The sequence below is a fragment of the Plasmodium malariae genome, assembly GCF_900090045.1.
Source record: "Plasmodium malariae genome assembly, contig: PmUG01_00_8, whole genome shotgun sequence".
NCBI classification, from domain to species: domain Eukaryota; phylum Apicomplexa; class Aconoidasida; order Haemosporida; family Plasmodiidae; genus Plasmodium; species Plasmodium malariae.
In genome coordinates, this window is record NW_021638326.1 from 160,604 (window position 1) to 179,570 (window position 18,967).

The following is an 18,967-nucleotide window of genomic DNA, read 5'->3' on the forward strand; positions in this document are numbered from 1 at the left end:
ATTTAATATATCAACCTGTTAATATTTAATATGTATTTCTTTGATTTAGTAAAAATTATATTAAACTATAAGGTAGAAACTTAGAAAAAAAAAAAATAATAATTATTTTTATATTTGTGCATGTTTTTTTTCAAAAAAGAATAATTTATACAAATTAATGTAAAAAACAGGACGTTCAGCATAGTTTTATTACATTCCCTTTTAAAAAGTTTTAATAATTTGATTGATCTATTAAATACATTTTATTAAAAGTTTCCAGAAAGAAAACAAAAAAACTTTAATGTTATCAGTATATAAAAATTCGTGTGAAAATTTTTATGTTACATATATATTATGAACAAAAAAGCTAAATATCTTATTATTAAATGGAATTTTAAAATATAAGTTTTTATTCTAATAAAATATAATTAGTTTAAAAAAAAATGCTGATATATATAACAGATAAAGTGTTAAAATTTTGTAATAAGTTAACACTCTCAATCAGAGATCATCTATTAACTCATAACCCCCTAACATATTATCATTAAGTATATAGTACATTTTTTTTATAATATCCTTTTTCATATAAGTTATATATGTATTGTCCTTATATTTTCATATTTTAACATATTTCTTTTATTACTAACAAATTTATTATATTGATTAAAACGTGGAACAATCTAATAATGGGAATGTTTAATGAACACAATATAATTATCTTTCTAAATGTGAAAGAAACACTACAGTTAGTAATAGAATAAAATATTGTTATATAAATTTATGTAATAATATTATATTAATTCAAAAAATAGTTTTACGAAATTAGTGATTTTGATTTTTCATATTTTTCAGTTTCTTAATATTTTCTGAGAAGTTTACTATTTTCATATAATATTATTTTTTTTTTTTTTATTTTATATATGTATAAATATCGTGCTACTTGTATTGAATCAAATAATAATATATGGTTCCTTTAGATATTTTTACTGCATTAAAAAAATGTATATATATTTAGAATATATTTTATGTATCTGCATTCCAATCTTCATATTTCACGAGAAATTTTCTTAATTTTATATTACACTTTACATTCTTCTAATTATTTGTGCCCTCTCATATCAAAATAATTGATGAAATATGTTTCATATGTATTATTTCATTATGAATAAATATTATAAGAATATATTATGTATATATATTATAAATTTATAATGTATTTTTTCCTGGTACATCAATGCATTTGTTTACTTCTCCATCATTAATTATGAAATTTACGTATGTGTCATCGTCCCTTGTCCAGTCATATATTTCATTTCTAAAGTTGGGTTCCTCCTTATGATCAATATTTTCTTTATTTTTCAAAGCATTTTTGTCAGTGTCAATTAAATTATTCGCAATTTCTGTTTTTTTCCCTAAATTTACTTCTCTCTTTAATTCATTTATAGAACTATCAAAATATGATTCGGTATTTTCTATAATATCCTCTTTTTTACATTCTTCCAATATTATCATAAATACTAGTATGCACATTTTTGCTAGTAATTTTTTTCTTATATACTTATATAAATCTTTGTAACATTCTTTCTGCTTCAATTCTTCTGTATTTAGTAGTGAAACATTATTTTGGGTTTCTTCATTTACATATTCATCTAACACATTGTGGAATTCCACGTTCAATCCTCTAAGCCCGTCCTGTTCCAAATGATGTTCTAAAGTTGCATGCATTTTTGATATCCACTGTCTCCATAGATCTTTTTCTCTTTCTAAAAATAATATATTTTTATTTTCATTAGAAAATTCCTTATTTAATGCTTCACCTTTTTTTTCGTGAATTTGTTCTCTTTTCCAATCCTTTTTCATATTATTAAACCAGTGTTCATTTTTTAATTTTTCAGAAAGATTTTTATGTTCTTCTATCAACTCATTCCATAGAATTTTTTGTTTTTCATTATCACTGCATGTGTCAATATTTTGCATTAGTTCAGAATTTTTTAAAATATTACACGATGTACACTGTGATATTTCTAACTCTTTTATACATATTTCTAAGAATGCTAATTTTTTGGTTTCCCATTCTTCATTTTTGCATTCTTCTAGTACTTCCATATGTACTTCTATTATGGTTTTGGACCTGTCTTTTTTTTGCTTTGACAAGTTTACATTTTTTGTAAGTTCATTTATTTTAATTTTTTTTATGATTTCTTTTTCATCATATATTGGCTGATCTAAATGATCATCTATTAATATCTTACTTTTATTTTTAGAAAATGAAGGTACTAGTAATCTGAGAAATTTCACTTGTCTTCTTCTCGTCTTTTTATTTTTTTTTAAATTTTCTATTAAAGCAAACTATGGCATAAGAAAAATATTTTTATAAAATAATCTATTACAATAAATAAATTATTATCATATAATTAAATTTTTATTTCTATATTACTTTAATAAAAAGTAAAAATATAATAATAATTACGAAACTTCTTAAAATAGGTGATATATATTTATCATTTGGATTTACTTCCGAGCCTATAGCTGTAATTTATACGTAGGTATATGTTATTTATTAGAGTTATTTAAATTTTAAAAATATAAGTAGACTTGGTAATACCTGTACTATGGAGATTTTTAAGAGGAAATTGGACTGAGGTATAACTTGATGCTTGACGAGTTAGCTCAGTATATTTGCGACTAGGCGATGCTTGTGTTTCTTGAATAACTGGAGAGGGAAATCTATTATTACGTGCTGAAGTTATGTCTGCATTATCAGGATCTCTAGATGTTTTTAATGATGTTATTACTATAGGTTGTATATCAATGGTCTCTTTAGTTGAATCTTGCATGTCTGAAGCTTCAGTTTCAGCTGTTTCTAATGAAACATGTTGTAGAAGTTCTTGTGAATCTTCTGGGGGATGTTGTACTGGAGACTCTGGTGAAATTTCTGGTTGTTGTTCATCCCTAGTTGCGGGTGTAAATATCAAATGTTTTTCTTGTTGACCTTGAGGTTTAGGAATAATTTGAGGGGTATCTTGACTTTTCTCTGGTAAAATTTTATTTTCATTTTCACGTAAATGTCCAGTACTTTCAACTGAGTTCACATTTAAGCAATAAGGAAGTTCTTTAAAAGTTTCTTCATTCATTATATCACATATCGATTCTTTAGTTAGTTTTTTGGTATTTTTTCTTGGTTCCATTTTGTAACAACTTTTGAAAAGGTCTCTCTTTTCCTTAAATTCATTATAAATTTGCTTAATCCAATTATTATATGCTTTACATTTCGTTAAACATGCATTTTCACATTTACCTGAGTTTCTTTTTTTTATGCCTTCTATTACATTCAAATCGGCAGTCTTTTTTTTACAAAAATCCTCTTCTTTATATTTTAATTCTAAAAGTTCTTTATGTTCTTTTCTTAAGATCATGGGGCATCCGCCATAATTAGTTATACCCTTAAAGTAATGATGTAGTTGAAACTTTAATAAGGATTCCCACATATGTTGACTTGTATACCGAGGAGGAGACGTTTTCCCAATTAGATAATCAGCTAAATTTATGCATTCTTCTCTAAACAAATCTTCGTTATTTGCCGTTTTTAATAAATTAGTTTTATTTTGTATGTGAGCTCTAATAGTCCTAAATTGTTGTGTAATTGTTAGCCCAAATCCTGCCGTTCCAGAAAGAGTGAAATTCTGAATTTAAAAGAATTATTAAAAATTACCTAAGTATTATGTTTTACGTTAATTGAATTGTCACATATTTTATCATAAATAAATAATTTATGTATGAATTTAATAGTTTAAAAAAAAAAATGAATATTACCTTAGGTATACAATTTTCCATAATGACCCTAATTGATGCTCTAGTTCGTTCAAAATAAAAAACTTAAAGAAAATTGATCGTGTACACTTTGTATCAGTAGCGTATTTTAAATATGAAGATGTATTAAAAGCAATTACATATTTATGAGCTACGTAGTAATTTATATTAGAAATATAAAGTAAATAAATTTATTATTATTTATTCTCTGAGAGTTCTATATTATTTTACGTTAAATAAATATAAAACAACTTAATATATATCCTATACATGTTTTGAAATTAAATGAGAGTAAGGTATATTTTCGTGTATAAAATTTATATGACCTTCATTAAAGGAATCCCAATAACTTACAAAAAAAAAATTACATATAAATTAAATGTAAAATAAGTTAAAATTTATTATATATAAGTATTATTAATCAATTTATTACTTTTTTTTTTGGCTCTTTTTTTTTTTTTAACGCAAAATAAAGTATATAAATACTATTGTGTATTAAGGTAAACAATTCTTTTTGTTCAAGTTTTTTTGAAAGATAAATAATCTATAAACCAGATAATTATTAACACTTATTGTATGTTTGTTATTATGTTACATTTATCATTTTTCCCATATTGGGCACTACATTGTAATTATATTGTTAACGGTTTTTTATTTTTAATACCTTATATATAGAAATGGGAAATAATAATATATAAATTATACTATATTGTTTCTGTTTTTGAGAATGGTAAATAACATTATAATGCACTTAATCTATTTAATAATATATGAAAATAATCTACCAAAAATTTAATAAGTTATGCTATACATTATGCTACAAAATAATTTTAAATAGTATACATTATCATACATATACATATATATGTATGTTCTGTACTTGTCTATTAGCACTTTTGAATAAAATTGATTTCATTTGCGCTAAATGTTAATTAATAAAGAATAAGTTAAAATATATTATTTATTGAATAAAATGTTGAATGCTTATGAAATATATGAAAAATTATTAGAATATACTTGTGAGAACGTTATTCGTACTACATGTCTAAAAAATCGTAAAATGAATTATAACTATGTAATGAAAAATAATAATACTAAATTTCACGTAAATGCAATAATATATTAAATTAAATAATACAACATTATTGAAGTTTCATAAATGTTTTTTTGTACTTATTCATATATATATTCTAATAAATACATCATAAAAATTTTTTTTTAATTTTATTTCTATTTTTATTTTTTTTTTCTGCATTTGCTATGAATATGAAAAAATCGTTTTAAGACTATTATTAAGTATTCATTTATGATCTAGAATGACAAAATTAAGTATTAGCGTATAATATATTTTTAAATATTAATCAATAAATGAAATCACAGAACTTTTTAAAAATATTATTGCAATATAATTTATTATTTGTTAATGTAAATATATTATTACTTATTTTAAAATTTCTTGTGAAACAAGCATATAAAAGATAATGAATAAGCAAGAAATTAAAATAATATATATATTAATAAATTTTAGTAAATAATTATTTGAATTAGTGGTTGATGTAATATAATTATGTATAACCAATCTGTTATATTAAAGAATTAATGGTTTTTATTTATTTGTAATTTTTGTATTTATTTTTACTCAATCTTTATTTTTTTTTCTATTCTTTATATTTTAATCCTTTACATTCCATCTCATTTTTTTTAAAAATATTTTTATTTATTACATTGTACATGGGAATATATGTGACAATAATTCATCATTTTTAAAGATATTATATGTTTAAAATATCTCATTTGAATGTATAAGATATGTGGAAAATATAGTACATAATATATATGTAATAGTGCTTGATTAGGTAGCAAAATAAAAGAAAATATAATTTTCTGAAATATGTGAAAGTATATTGGAAGAACATTATTATAATTGTTATCAAGTGTATATAAAACAATTTATTTCCTCTATTTTTTTTTTTTATTGTTTTATATATATATGAAAAATCTTACTGTTTTGATGTATCCTTTATTATTATATTTTTAATATATTATAAAATTTATTGCATAACATTACAGTTTATACATAACATATAATTTAAGTAAATGAAAAAAATAGTAAATATTATTATGAATTATTTGATATTTCTCTATATTACGATAGTTATTTTATTAATTTACTTAAATAGTATATTTTAATGTTAAAATATATATATTAAATAAGTGGAATTTTCGTATAAAATGGACTAATGATATTCCAGTATGTATATATATATATATATATATATATATATATATATATATATATATATATATATATATATATATATAACATTTTATTAAGAATACTTTTAACGGAAAAAATATGCAAAAATATTTGTATTCATTATGTATTAAAAACAAATTTCTAATAAATATAAAAAAATTATATGCCCAATATTAATTATAATCACGTAAATACATTATACTATTGTTCACTTAAAAAAATATTATTCTTCCAAATGAATAATTAAAAAATAATAAAAAAAAAAAAATTTACAATAATTAAAAATAATATATTATTATCTTTTTAATATATATATAATTTTGTTACGATAGCATTTATGGAAGCGCTCATTTGGTTTTTATTAATTTTTAGCACAACTAGGTTCTCTAACTATCTTACATATAGCTGATGTTTACAATGAAATAAATAATAATGCATTTTTATATATTCATAATAATACAAATGTAACTTACAAAACGGAATAAAAATAAACGTTGTATATAATGAAATTCCCTTAAACATTTACATTTAAAGAGGATTTTTCTATTTTAGTAAAAATCCTTGTTCCTAAATATTTTTTTGGGATGTTTTAATAAAACAAAATATATATATTTGAATAACTTATTTATGTTTTTATATATTAAGGAATACTATAAAAATTATTTATTATCTTTGTAAAATATTATATTTTCTCCTTATTGAGTATATATTATATAAGGAAAATGCATTCTTATATGTACGTCGGCATAAAGTTCAGAAACCTTTCACATTAAGTCTTTTTTATATTTGCTAAATTATACATACATAAAAAATAAAATATGTATAAAATAATGTTAACAATTTTTAATGTATTATTTATATATTTATGCTAGCTATATATTAGAATATATACAAAAAATAAAATGTTCGATTTTTATGGAATATAATGTTTTATATATGGAGTTTCAAATATAACTTGAAGATATCTATTTTTATACTTTTCTAAAAAGAAGATTACTTTAAAATGTTTTCCTTTAATATATATTTTAATATAAATTATATGTATTACTGATTCTAAAAAGGTTACTATGAATCAATGTAATACATACAATTATCGCATCTATGTTTAAAAATATGATTAATTATATAATAGTAATATAAATAGATATGCTGAGCAAAATTGAAATAATTCATATAATCAATTGCAAATATTTTAAAATGAATATGGAACTCGTAAAAAGTATATATCTAACTTTAAAAGTGTAGAATAGTTAAAATATGTTAATGAACTACATGAAGTTGCTGAATCTCATTCATTTTTAGTTTCAGTAAAATACTTATTATAGAGATTATTGTCATATAAACAACCTTATGCTATTAGGTGTTAATTTATTTATTATTTTTCCATAATTAGATTAATATTTAATGCAATATCTTTCATGTTTTTCCTTTTGTATTACACTATATGTCATTCTAATTAAAAACGTGAACACGTTTCTACAATCCTAATATATAACGATAATTATTTTTTACTCCATTAGAATTGTTTCTCTCTGTATGTAATTCTTAGTAATATTTGTTTTTTCCATCTTGGCAATGATGTTGTTTTCAATAAAAAAAAAATTAAAAGATGTCGAAATGTGCAGGTGAACAAAGTGGTAAAATGCTGATAAGTGCTTTTGAAGGTCATGACATATATTAGTGTAACAAGGGATATTAAACAATATATAGAGAACAAAATTCTAATCTATAAATTTCCAATAACACATAACTTTTTGAATATAAAAAAAGACCTTAATAAACTTAATGAAATATATTTTAAAAAAATGCAAAAAAAAAAAAAAAGTTAAAATAATTTTTTTTAATAATAATACTACTAATGTAATATATAAGTGTATGATTCTAACAGAATTATAAAACGTTGATAAGTGAAGAGCCGTATAAACTATTGTAACAAGGTTAAAAAAAATATATATTTAATTAAAAATCAAGTATTTTACTAAAATACTAAGTTATGAAATACATAAGATGAGAAAATGAAAAAGCATTAATTTTTATTGTATAAGTAATATTCATATTATTGTTTAGTATGTACATAATAAGGATATATAAAATTTCTTCTAAGTAATCCATCTCATAATATATATAAATGGATAGTAAAAAAGAGACTTTTATTAATTGAATAAGTGTAACACGAATAGAAACGATTAAATGTAAACAGAATTATGATTAAATTAACTAAAAGTTTGTAATAGATAGAGTATATAATATATTGTAATGCAGAATTAATATATAAATTATGTTTTTTGTACTATAGTTATATATTTGTCAAAAATATCATAACGTCTGTAATCCAAAATTTGAAATACAAATACTATAAAATATAATTTTATATTAAAAAGATTTATAGAGAACAAAAATATGTATTCCAATGTCATTAAAAAATTTTAATTGAATATTAACAATACTATTAATATTTTATATTAAGATAATGGGGATATAATTTATTGAATTTTTTATTAAAATCAAACATATAGACAAATTTCTTGTATAGTGTTAGTAGACTCTATATTTACTTGTATTTCTAAAAAATAAAACGTAAAATTAAAAAATATTTAAGGTAAAATAAATTTTTATGTTATAATTTTCTACTATATTATGCTTTAATACTGCTTGATCTATTGGAATATATTTATAATGACAGATTGCAGAGGGAAATAATATGAACTATAAAATTTTAATACTTAAGTGTATTTTTTTAAAATAATATATATGAAAGTTACTTAAATTTTTCATTTATACAAATTAAATATGAGAAAATTATATTGTGTTATATGAAGTAATCGAAAAATATTATATAGGATTGTTTTTTAGTATATTTGTAGCTAGAAATTGTGCTGCTTAATATATATTGTAATACTGATTATGTGTTTGATGTGAAATGTTTAAATGACAAACAAATCTATTTTAATGTTAAATATTATTTTTTAAATAAATAATATATTCATAATGCCATGAAAAAATAGAATATACAATAATACGTTTGAATTTTTATTAATTTATCATTAATTTTAATGAAATGCAAAGTATAAATTTCGATACGATAAAATAATTGTAATCATTTATAAAAGCAAAATAATAAAAAATACCTTTAAAAAGAAAAAATTTGGTTATATAAATTTTTGAAAGCAAATTTTACTTATTTGTTTTCATAATCTAAATTTATTTTGGGAAAAACATATAATTTTTTATGTTTGTACATGTTCAAATACAATTTTAAGTTTGTTATCTATTGTATTCAATTACAACTTAAATATATAATATCCTATAATACAATAACATTATATTTATATATATTCCAATGTATACGGTTATTAAACAACATATTCCAAAAAAAAAAATTGCATATATCGTAAGAGATTAAAATAAAAAGATTGTGTTTTTGAAGGAACAAAAAATTGTATATTTATAAAGTGAAAAGTTAAAAATGCTTTATTTCATTAAATCTTAAATAGAATGAATAAACTTAACTATAATAAATTTAACTGTTTACATGAAAAAATTATTAAAAAATTAATTATTTATTAATATATATTTTTTTATATAATTTTTTCAATATTTTTTAATCTTTTATTTACCCAATACAATTGAAGTGTTAAAATTAGATATAAATTTACATTATAGTGGAATAACATGTAATATATATAATATGTTTAAATTGTTCTATAATTTCTTTTTCCAATTAATGTCTTAAAAATATTGTAAAATAATATATGATTATTTTTTTTTTTATAGTAAATAATATTTACTAACAGTGTTAAGGAGATATATTCATATAGTTATCAAATGCAGTAAAAACTGAAAAAAAAAAAAACAAATTTTAATCTATTTATTTGAACATTTATATTAATAATCTGAGAAAAATTATTACGAAACTTCAACATTTTTGTTTAATTTAATATAATATTCCATTTACATAAAATTATAATAATTTTATTTTGTATTGTAATGTTCTAACAACATTTACTTTTTTTTTTAACCATATAGTATAATAAATTTGTTTATAAGTATAACCTAAAATTTTTCTTATTTTTAATAAGTAGTTAAATTTATTTATATTAATAAATATACGTTAATGTCCATTTTACTAATTAAAATTTAGTCCTAATGGAATCATCCGTATCCAAATGTGGCAATATATATATCCAATAGAAAACTTATATATAATAAATTATACTAATTTAAAACTAGTAAATTTCATAATATTTACCACAAGTAATTAAATTTAGGTAATTCATATGTATATAATGATTAGACCTTTTTGTATATATTATTTCCATATATTTTCCTCAAATATATCAACAGATTCGTATAATTTATATATTATTAATTCTTATCAAGAGATAAAAGTATATATAAAAATTTTTTTATAATGCTATAACATTATAACGATCTATATCAAAAATAAATTACAAAAGACAATAAAGAGGAACATACTATAAGTTCTTATAACGATTTTGCTTATAAATTATATGTTTCTGAACAAGTAATAGATTAAAAGTTATCATTTGCTTTCACGTAAAAATATCTATAAATATAGGCGTTAGTACTAAAAAATAAAAAAAAAATGTTATATTACGTATATTATTGTTAATTTTATGTATAAATGATGTATTTCTTATTAATGTTACTTCTGTTGTAATTTTTTATTATTAGCTATTGGGTTTTTCTTTATAAAAGATGTATATATTTTACATAAAAATATATACTTATATTTGTTTAATATCATATTAGGATTAGAATATATTCCTTCTTGTGGCATAAGTTTTTAATATAAAAAGGATAAGAAGAATATAAAATAAATATTAATATGTTAAATTTTTTTATAGTTCTCGCATAAATTCCTTTAATGTTTATAATTTTAGAATTTCATTTAATTAATATATTGGAATTTAATATTACTCTAACTATAAATAAAATATTATATAATTTTATTGTTAGTTAAGATAGTTATTTAGAATTACCTATAGTAATAATGTAGCTTCATCATGGATTTGGTAAAATTTAATGTTTTTTAATATATCTAAATTTATACCCAATTTTTAAGTTTGTGGTAAAAACAAAAGATAAGTTAATTAAAAATTAAGGCTTAAATAATTCCTAATAATTTTTTTGAGTCTAGGGTTTGCATGGATTTGGTTCTTCGTCAGTGGAATATATTTTAAATCCCATATTTAGAAGCATAGGAAAACATATTAAAAAAATAACTTCTTCCTTAAGAGTTCAGAAAAATAAAAGAAAATTTAGAAAAAATTGCTTAGATCTGGCTGATTATATAATTGAGAGAAGCCACGCACCCTCACATATTGATCAATCTAAATGGGACTTAGCACTAAAGAATTGGTATCAAATTCAATATAAAGATCTAACTAGACATGGGGAATGCCCTATGATTATAGAGCAGAATGAGAGAAATCTTTTAGAATTAAGTTATGAAGTAAAAGATTTTCATGAAAAAAAAAATAGAGAACTCAGTCGACTAAAATCCTTCCTTACAGAAAATAATACATATAGTTGTAATAATGATCAAGTTTGTAAGAAAATACTTAAAGGATATAATATCTGGATTAATGATAGGAAAAAATATTTTCAGGGAAAAAGAGAGCTCATTCAAAAAAATTCCTCATCTGAACAAAGGACATTAAAATTTTCAATACCAATTAGTAACTTGCTGAGCCCTGAAATATACAGTGAACTTTCTGAAACTTTACCTTCAGTTTTAGTTCCATTTGAAGAAGAAGATGGAAAAGAGAAAGGAGGAGAAGGAAAAAGAGAAGACATACCCTTAAGAGTAAGAGAAAATGCGTCTGAAAATCAAAGTACACTACAAGAAGAAGCTTCAACTTCAGGATCATCATTACTTGAAACATCTGAAACTACAAGTACAGGAAAATTACCTGGATCAGCTGTAGATTCCACAATTCCAGAAGCTGAAAAATCAATGATTCCTAAAAATTCTGAACAACCTTCTTCATTGAATGAATCTGATCCTGTAGAACAACGTCCAACTACTCGTGGATTAGGAGGAACTGCTGGTCATATAAGTACTATGCCATCTAATGAAGCATTAAATCCTGATTCAAGTTCTGTTTTTATTACAACCTCTAAAAGAACAGGTATCACTTATTTTACTTATTATTATATTTTTGAAATATCTATACTAAATAATATATAAATTTTAAAAGATATTGAAGATACAGAAGGAAATCAATATAACGCCCACATATCGTATATTTTAACAAGCTTTCTAGTTATTATAGTATTTTCCTTTTTTATTAAAGTAAAATAAAACTAAAATATTAAAAATAACATAAACTTGTAATTAATGTAATATTTTATTTTATAAATATATTTCTATTAAATTGTAGTATGTTTTAATAGGTATGTTTAAAAAAAAGAAAAAGATAAAAAGAAGAGAAGTTAAATTTCTGAGAATATTAGTACCTTCCTATTATAACAGAAGTAAATTTTTAAGACATAATCATTTGGAACACCCAATAAATGAAGACGAAGAAATCATTAAAAAAATAAAAATACAAGAACATAATATGAACAAAAATGAAAATGTATTATACGGAAAAAAGGACAGATCCATAACTATTATAGAAGTACATATGGAAATACTGGAAGAATGCAAAAATAAAGAATGGGAATATAACAAAGGAGAATTTTTAGCAATATGCCAAGAAGTATTAACAAAAAAAGAAAATAGAACCTACACTAACTTAAAAGATGATGAAGTAGTAATGGATAATATTAAAAGTACCAATGAAACTGAAAAACAAAGAAGTCTATGGAATAAATGGATGGAAAGGAATAAAATATTTTTGGAAAAATTGAGAAAAAAGGATTGGTTTAACAATCTGAAAAATGATTGGAAAGAAGAAAGATCATACATAAAAAATAGTGAAAAATTAAGAAAATATCTTTCAAATGAAAATGAAAAAGATCCATTTTTAGAAAGAAAAAAAGATATATGGAGACGTTGGGTATCAAGGAAGGGTAGTATTGTAGAAAAATATTTGGAAGAGGACTTGTTTGAAAAATTGAGAGAGGAAATATATAATATGATAGATACATATGAAAATGAAGGAAGAAAGGATGATATATTATTTATGAATAAAGAAGAATTGGAAAACAAAGAAAATTATGAAGTATTATATAAATACTTTAAAACAAAATTATTAGAAAAACTGTGTATACTAGTATTTATGATGGTATTAGAGGAATGTAAAAATGAGGAGTATATAGAAAATATGGAATCAGATTTCGATAATTCTATAAATGAATGTATAACAGGAAAAAACTTAGATATTAAACCAAAAATTGAGGAAAATTTAACTGATATTAACGGAGATGTTTTAGGGAATATAAAAAATAATAAAAATTATACTTATGAGGGAGAAGACTGTTTCAGAGAAGAATTGAAAGAATGGATAAGAGAAAATGATGCATACATAAATTCCTTAGATAGTGATAATAACATAGACGAATGCTATCAAGTGGTAGAATAATACATGCTATATATTAATAAAGACAAATTCAAAATATATTTGAATAATAATCAGGAGAAGTTGTACGATATCTATGAAATAAATTTCTTAAATTTTGTTATAACCTAAGGAAGAAAGAAAAAGTAGAATGCAAAAAAATGAGTTATGTAAAATAGAAAAACAGGCATATTATATGAAGATTCAAACGTTTTTATTTAAAAGATATTCCAAGATTATATAATTGTTTTTATTCATATTAGAATATTTCTACAAAAGTTATAGTTACACATGATTCAATAAAAATAGCAATATTTTAATGTGTATATAAAACAAATAGTAATTTTTATATGTTATATAGTAGCATATTTATTTAAAAAGTTTTAAGCAATGTTTTTTTTTTTTTGATTCCTTAATAAAAGTTTTTTTTTATTGAAATATTTGGATATATTAAATTTTTTACATATATTATTAAATTGTATTTATTTTATTATCTATATTTTAGATAAGTATATAGTAAAATTGTCGGTGCCCGGTTCCCATGAAATTGATATTAATGCGTATATCAGGATCTTATATAAAAATTTTTTTTAGTATATATATATTACATTATTTGTTAATTCTTAAATTTTCATAAATTTCACTTTAGAAATAATAAAAAGAATGCATTATTTTATATTATATAAAAACAATAATATGTCAATTAAAATAAGATGGTACAATTATATAAAACTGTTAAATTGGATAATACGTTTTAAAATAAAAACGTTTGTACGTTAATTTAATCCTAGAATATAAATTTTATATTTTTACTGTATAAATTCTTTTCATGTCGTAGGTTCATGTCACATTTTAATAAAACATGTGTCATATAAAAAATTTGTGTTATTTTATTTTTTTTTCTTTCATTCCTATCAATACTGTTGTATGTAGTACAAATATTTATATTTTTTAATTATAACGTAATTTTTAGAGGGTATAAACTATATATAGCCGAAAGATCATTTTTTGGATGATAAGCAACAAATTAATAACTATATACATTGTATAAGCTAATGCACCAATTTTCACAGCATATATTATTTTTATACTAATTATGAAATAAAATCCCTATGAACTAAAGAAGTCATTTTATTTTAATTTTATTATGGAAATTATTGATTATAAAAATTTAGAATTGTTCTGTTCGAATATTAATATATATATATATATATATATATTCTTTTTTTTTTTGGAACGTTTAGGAATATTATTGGATTTACAAAAAATTATTTTTTTTTTATTGCTTTTTATATAAATTTGTTGAAAATATTTACAAAAATATATTTAAAATTATATATAATTTTTTATACTTTATATTTATATTCTATTTAAATATCTTTATGCGTTTTTAAGTATAAAAGGACAATGCAAATACATATATATTTATATCGCTATCTTGTAGATAAACACTTATTATTTTTCTTAATTAAAAATATTGTAAAATTAAACAATACTAATATGAAAGAAAAAATGTAATCTTTTATTATAGTAAAAATCAGAATTATATTTTTTATTTAGGGATGTTCTAATTTATATTGCATGGCCTAATGATAACATAGCTGAGAATTTAACTTATAATTTTTTATACCTGAAATTAAATGTATAATAAGAAAATTTCCATTATAAGTACATTTATAATATTATAAATAATAAAAATATATTTTTTTCATTAATCGTATCCTAGATAAATATTTTGTTAACTAGAACTGTGAAGATGGAACCTTAAATTCAACAACCGATATATTATTATCAGAAAATGAGAAAGAACAAATAATATATAATTAAAGATATATTATTTAAAATTGGATAAGATGATTCTGAAAATGAAAGTGATTATATTGAATAGACTTATTGATGAAAAGATTAGTGTAATGTTAAACATAATTCAAATTTTACGGAAAATAAATTAATCAAGAAATGAGTGTTTATTATATGTTAGTCATTTGAGGTGATAAATATATTTTTGTTTTTGAAAAATAATTATATAGAGGATTTAGTTCTATATATTAATGTCGGTAATATACCAGTACCACTCAAAAAATAAGTATACGATATTTAGGTTGTATTAATATATTTTTATTACTTACCTTGTAGGAATATTTTTGTTACTTTTATTATTTTTTAATCCTTTAGAAAATTTATTGTTTATTAAGAAATAAATTACGGAGAAGAATATTTTACTCTATCAATAGAGGTACAACTACAATGAACTTAGTTACTTTATTTTGTAGTTTAATGACCATTTATGTACTTGTAAATTTTATAAAATACATAGTTGGTGTTTGAGAAAATTAGTTATATCCTATTTACATTTCATATATTGTTTTTATAAATAATATTCTTCATGCATCTAATGAAGTTTTTCTTCATACTTAATGGAATTATATTCTTAGCAAGAGCAATCGTTTCATAATTATAAATTTTTTCTTATGAGCACTGAATATTATATAAATATATATGGATACATAAAAGTAGAAAAAAATATATTAAATAGTTTTAACATTTTGCATGTTTATACATTAGTTCTATTATAATAATGAATCATTTTCTAGGGTAATTTAATACTCTTATGAATTGTATATAAATATATATTTTTCTAAGCATATAAAAGTAAAATTGATATTTCTCAATATTCATAATATAAATATTTACTTTATAAGAAAAAATTATACGTACAATATGTATCATGTCTATTTACATTGTGATAAGTATGAGATCGTTTAAATTAATTTATAAAATTAGACTTAATATAACTTCTCTAACCTAGTGAATTAATTAATATTTTTAAAAATTATATAATTTTTTTTTTTTTATTGTTCTATGTGATCACTTGAATGAACATTTAAAAACATATTTAATGCATTAGTTTAATTTTCATTATATTACGTTGTTCTTCGTATATTAAAATCAAAAAGATATCTGTTCTCGTGTTTATATGTATTTTTTATTTAAAAGTAAATATAGCAAGTCATATTTATAAAAAACTATTATGTGAAATATATGTTTCATAACTTATTTGATATAAAGATATTTTCAGTAGATATTTTTTTTTGTGCGAGTATGAAATTATGAATACATTAATATATAATTCTTTTTTAAAGTATAAATTATTAATAGAAGATTATCGATTTAAGAATTCTTGAAACATTATTTTTATATTAGAGTTTTAAAAATTTATACGATTACTTTTTATGTTATGTAATTTTTTGAGCTAAGAACATTTTTAAAAAATTAATTATATGTGAAACATATATTGATAAAAAAAAATTATATTGACTTTGCTATCGAATTAATTAAATAACTAAATTATATTAACTATAATGTTTTTATGTAATATTCCTTGTACAAAATTTCTCTATAAATATTTAATAATTTTTTATTATATTTCTTATAAATATGTATATAACATTAAAAAAGAAAAAGGTAATATAAAAAAGGTCGATGAATTTATAAACATTTCTTATAGACATAATAGTATAAATAATATCTAATTAAATACTATAACATTCAATATTTATATTAAGGAAGTAAATGATCAGTTCTTATATATCTTCCAAATATGTACTTTTTCAGTAGTTCATATACTATAAATTTGATGTTATAAATACATTATAAATCATAATATAAAGTGTATTATTATAAAAGAATTAACAAATATACGACGAAGAGAATAATAAGAAAAGTTGTAATAAATGTTGTTTTCTTCATTTATTATTGCATTGTTAAATTTATTAATAATATTATGGGAATAACCAGTTTTTCCTTGATATATAAAATAAAAAGATATACAAATTAATAAGGATACATCAATTAAATGAGTTATACTTTACTTAATATACAGAATAACGTATTATTTATGCTCTCTACATTCTATATTTTCTATATATTCCATACTTGGTCATATTGTGAAAACATATATATAATTATTTATTTTATTTTGTAAATTAAAAAAACAATTATTTAATTAATTTACGGTATTTAATAAATAACTTATATATTTTGAATATTTATTGATGAATTATATTTATAGTATATTTTGTAATGTTACATTTTTATAAATAATATTAACATAACAATTTTAGATTATATTTTTGAAGTTATATTTCCCTTTCTCATTGTAAAACAAATTGTAATTATACATTATTTTTAATAATTTTATCAAAAAAAAAAAAAAATTAAATAAATAATAATAGGGTTCTATATCATTAAAATTATATTATATTATTGTTAATTATATCATTTCTTCGTTTATTGGCGTATTAAATACTTATATTATGGAACAAAAATTTAAGTCTTTGTTATATAATAAAATTCCTATATTTATACTTTTAACTTGGATATGTCATTTTTACATTTATGTGGTTATAATAATGTCTTTTAAGTGTATATGTATTATTTATTTTTTTTGAGTTTTATTATTGTTAGTATTTTGTTTTACTGAGAATTTATTCATTTGATTAAAAAATAATTTTTTTCTATTTTTTCAGAGTAGGCAAAGTAAATCATTGGTTGAATGCTACAACCAACATAGACGGTTATACGCAAAAAATTACCGTTTACTGGCAATATATAAGCAAGATAAGGATTCAAGTATTGTGTATTTAAAAAAAGAGATACCAAATCGAGTAAACAATATAAATGATATCGTTAATAATGAAAAATATTCCTCGGGAAAAACTAAACAGTTAAATGGGGGTTCACAAGGAAATAAAAGAAGACATAAAAAAGATATGAAAAATAAAACTTGTATATTTGAAACGAAAAAATATTCCCATTTAGAAAAAACAATCTTCAAAGAACTTGATTACGTAGATTTTCTCAAAAACAACAAAACAATTAGTGATAAGATTTACAAAAAAATAATGATTAAAAAATGCGGATTACGAGTAGCCTTACCAATATTACTGTTTTTTGTGTTAGCAGTATCATTCATATTAGATAATTTTTGTGGATGTGGGCTTACACGTGGTTTGCTTAAAGTAATAGTTCTTATTTCACCTGCCGTAGGTGTTACTGAGCTTCAAAATTATCCATATTTTCAAGGAATTGAAAATCTCTCAAGGATATTTAAAGAGAATGCTTCTCCCGCTTTAGCAACCTTTTATATGTGGTTAACGAAATCACCTTTAAAAAGGTTTACACAAGTTTTGTTAGAAAACTCACGTACAAGAGAAGTGAGAAATTACTGTGTTTCAGGATTTTTGGGATTTCTTATATATTTTGTACCTATCTTCATATTAAGTATAATTCTTATATCAGGACTTGTTTATTATCATAAAAAAGTTAAAAAATATGAAAAAATTAAATTCAGGAAAAGGTAAAATGAATAATAAGCAATTTTTCATTACTG

The 18,967-nt window shown here is 20.5% G+C and overlaps 3 protein-coding genes across 3 annotated transcripts; 2 read left to right on the plus strand and 1 right to left on the minus strand.

Moving 5' to 3' along the window:
• Nucleotides 1-1,185: 1,185 nt before the first annotated feature.
• On the minus strand, nt 1,186-3,813 carry PmUG01_00023000 (STP1 protein; the record flags this gene model as incomplete). Its single annotated transcript, XM_029006988.1, has 3 exons — nt 1,186-2,315; nt 2,585-3,662; nt 3,793-3,813. 3 exons carry the CDS (start codon nt 3,811-3,813, stop codon nt 1,186-1,188), a joined length of 2,229 nt encoding a protein of 742 aa, XP_028859297.1.
• Nucleotides 3,814-11,073: 7,260 nt separating this feature from the next.
• Nucleotides 11,074-13,599, plus strand: PmUG01_00023100 (STP1 protein; the record flags this gene model as incomplete). The annotated part of the gene is made up of 4 exons (XM_029006999.1): nt 11,074-11,082; nt 11,208-12,201; nt 12,280-12,365; nt 12,454-13,599. 4 exons carry the CDS (start codon nt 11,074-11,076, stop codon nt 13,597-13,599), a joined length of 2,235 nt encoding a protein of 744 aa, XP_028859298.1.
• Nucleotides 13,600-17,891: 4,292 nt separating this feature from the next.
• PmUG01_00023200 (fam-l protein) lies at nt 17,892-18,938 on the plus strand (the record flags this gene model as incomplete). The annotated part of the gene is made up of 2 exons (XM_029007010.1): nt 17,892-17,978; nt 18,105-18,938. The coding sequence occupies 2 exons, from the start codon at nt 17,892-17,894 to the stop codon at nt 18,936-18,938; spliced, it is 921 nt and encodes a 306-aa protein (XP_028859299.1).
• Between the last annotated feature and the right edge of the window lie 29 nt (nt 18,939-18,967).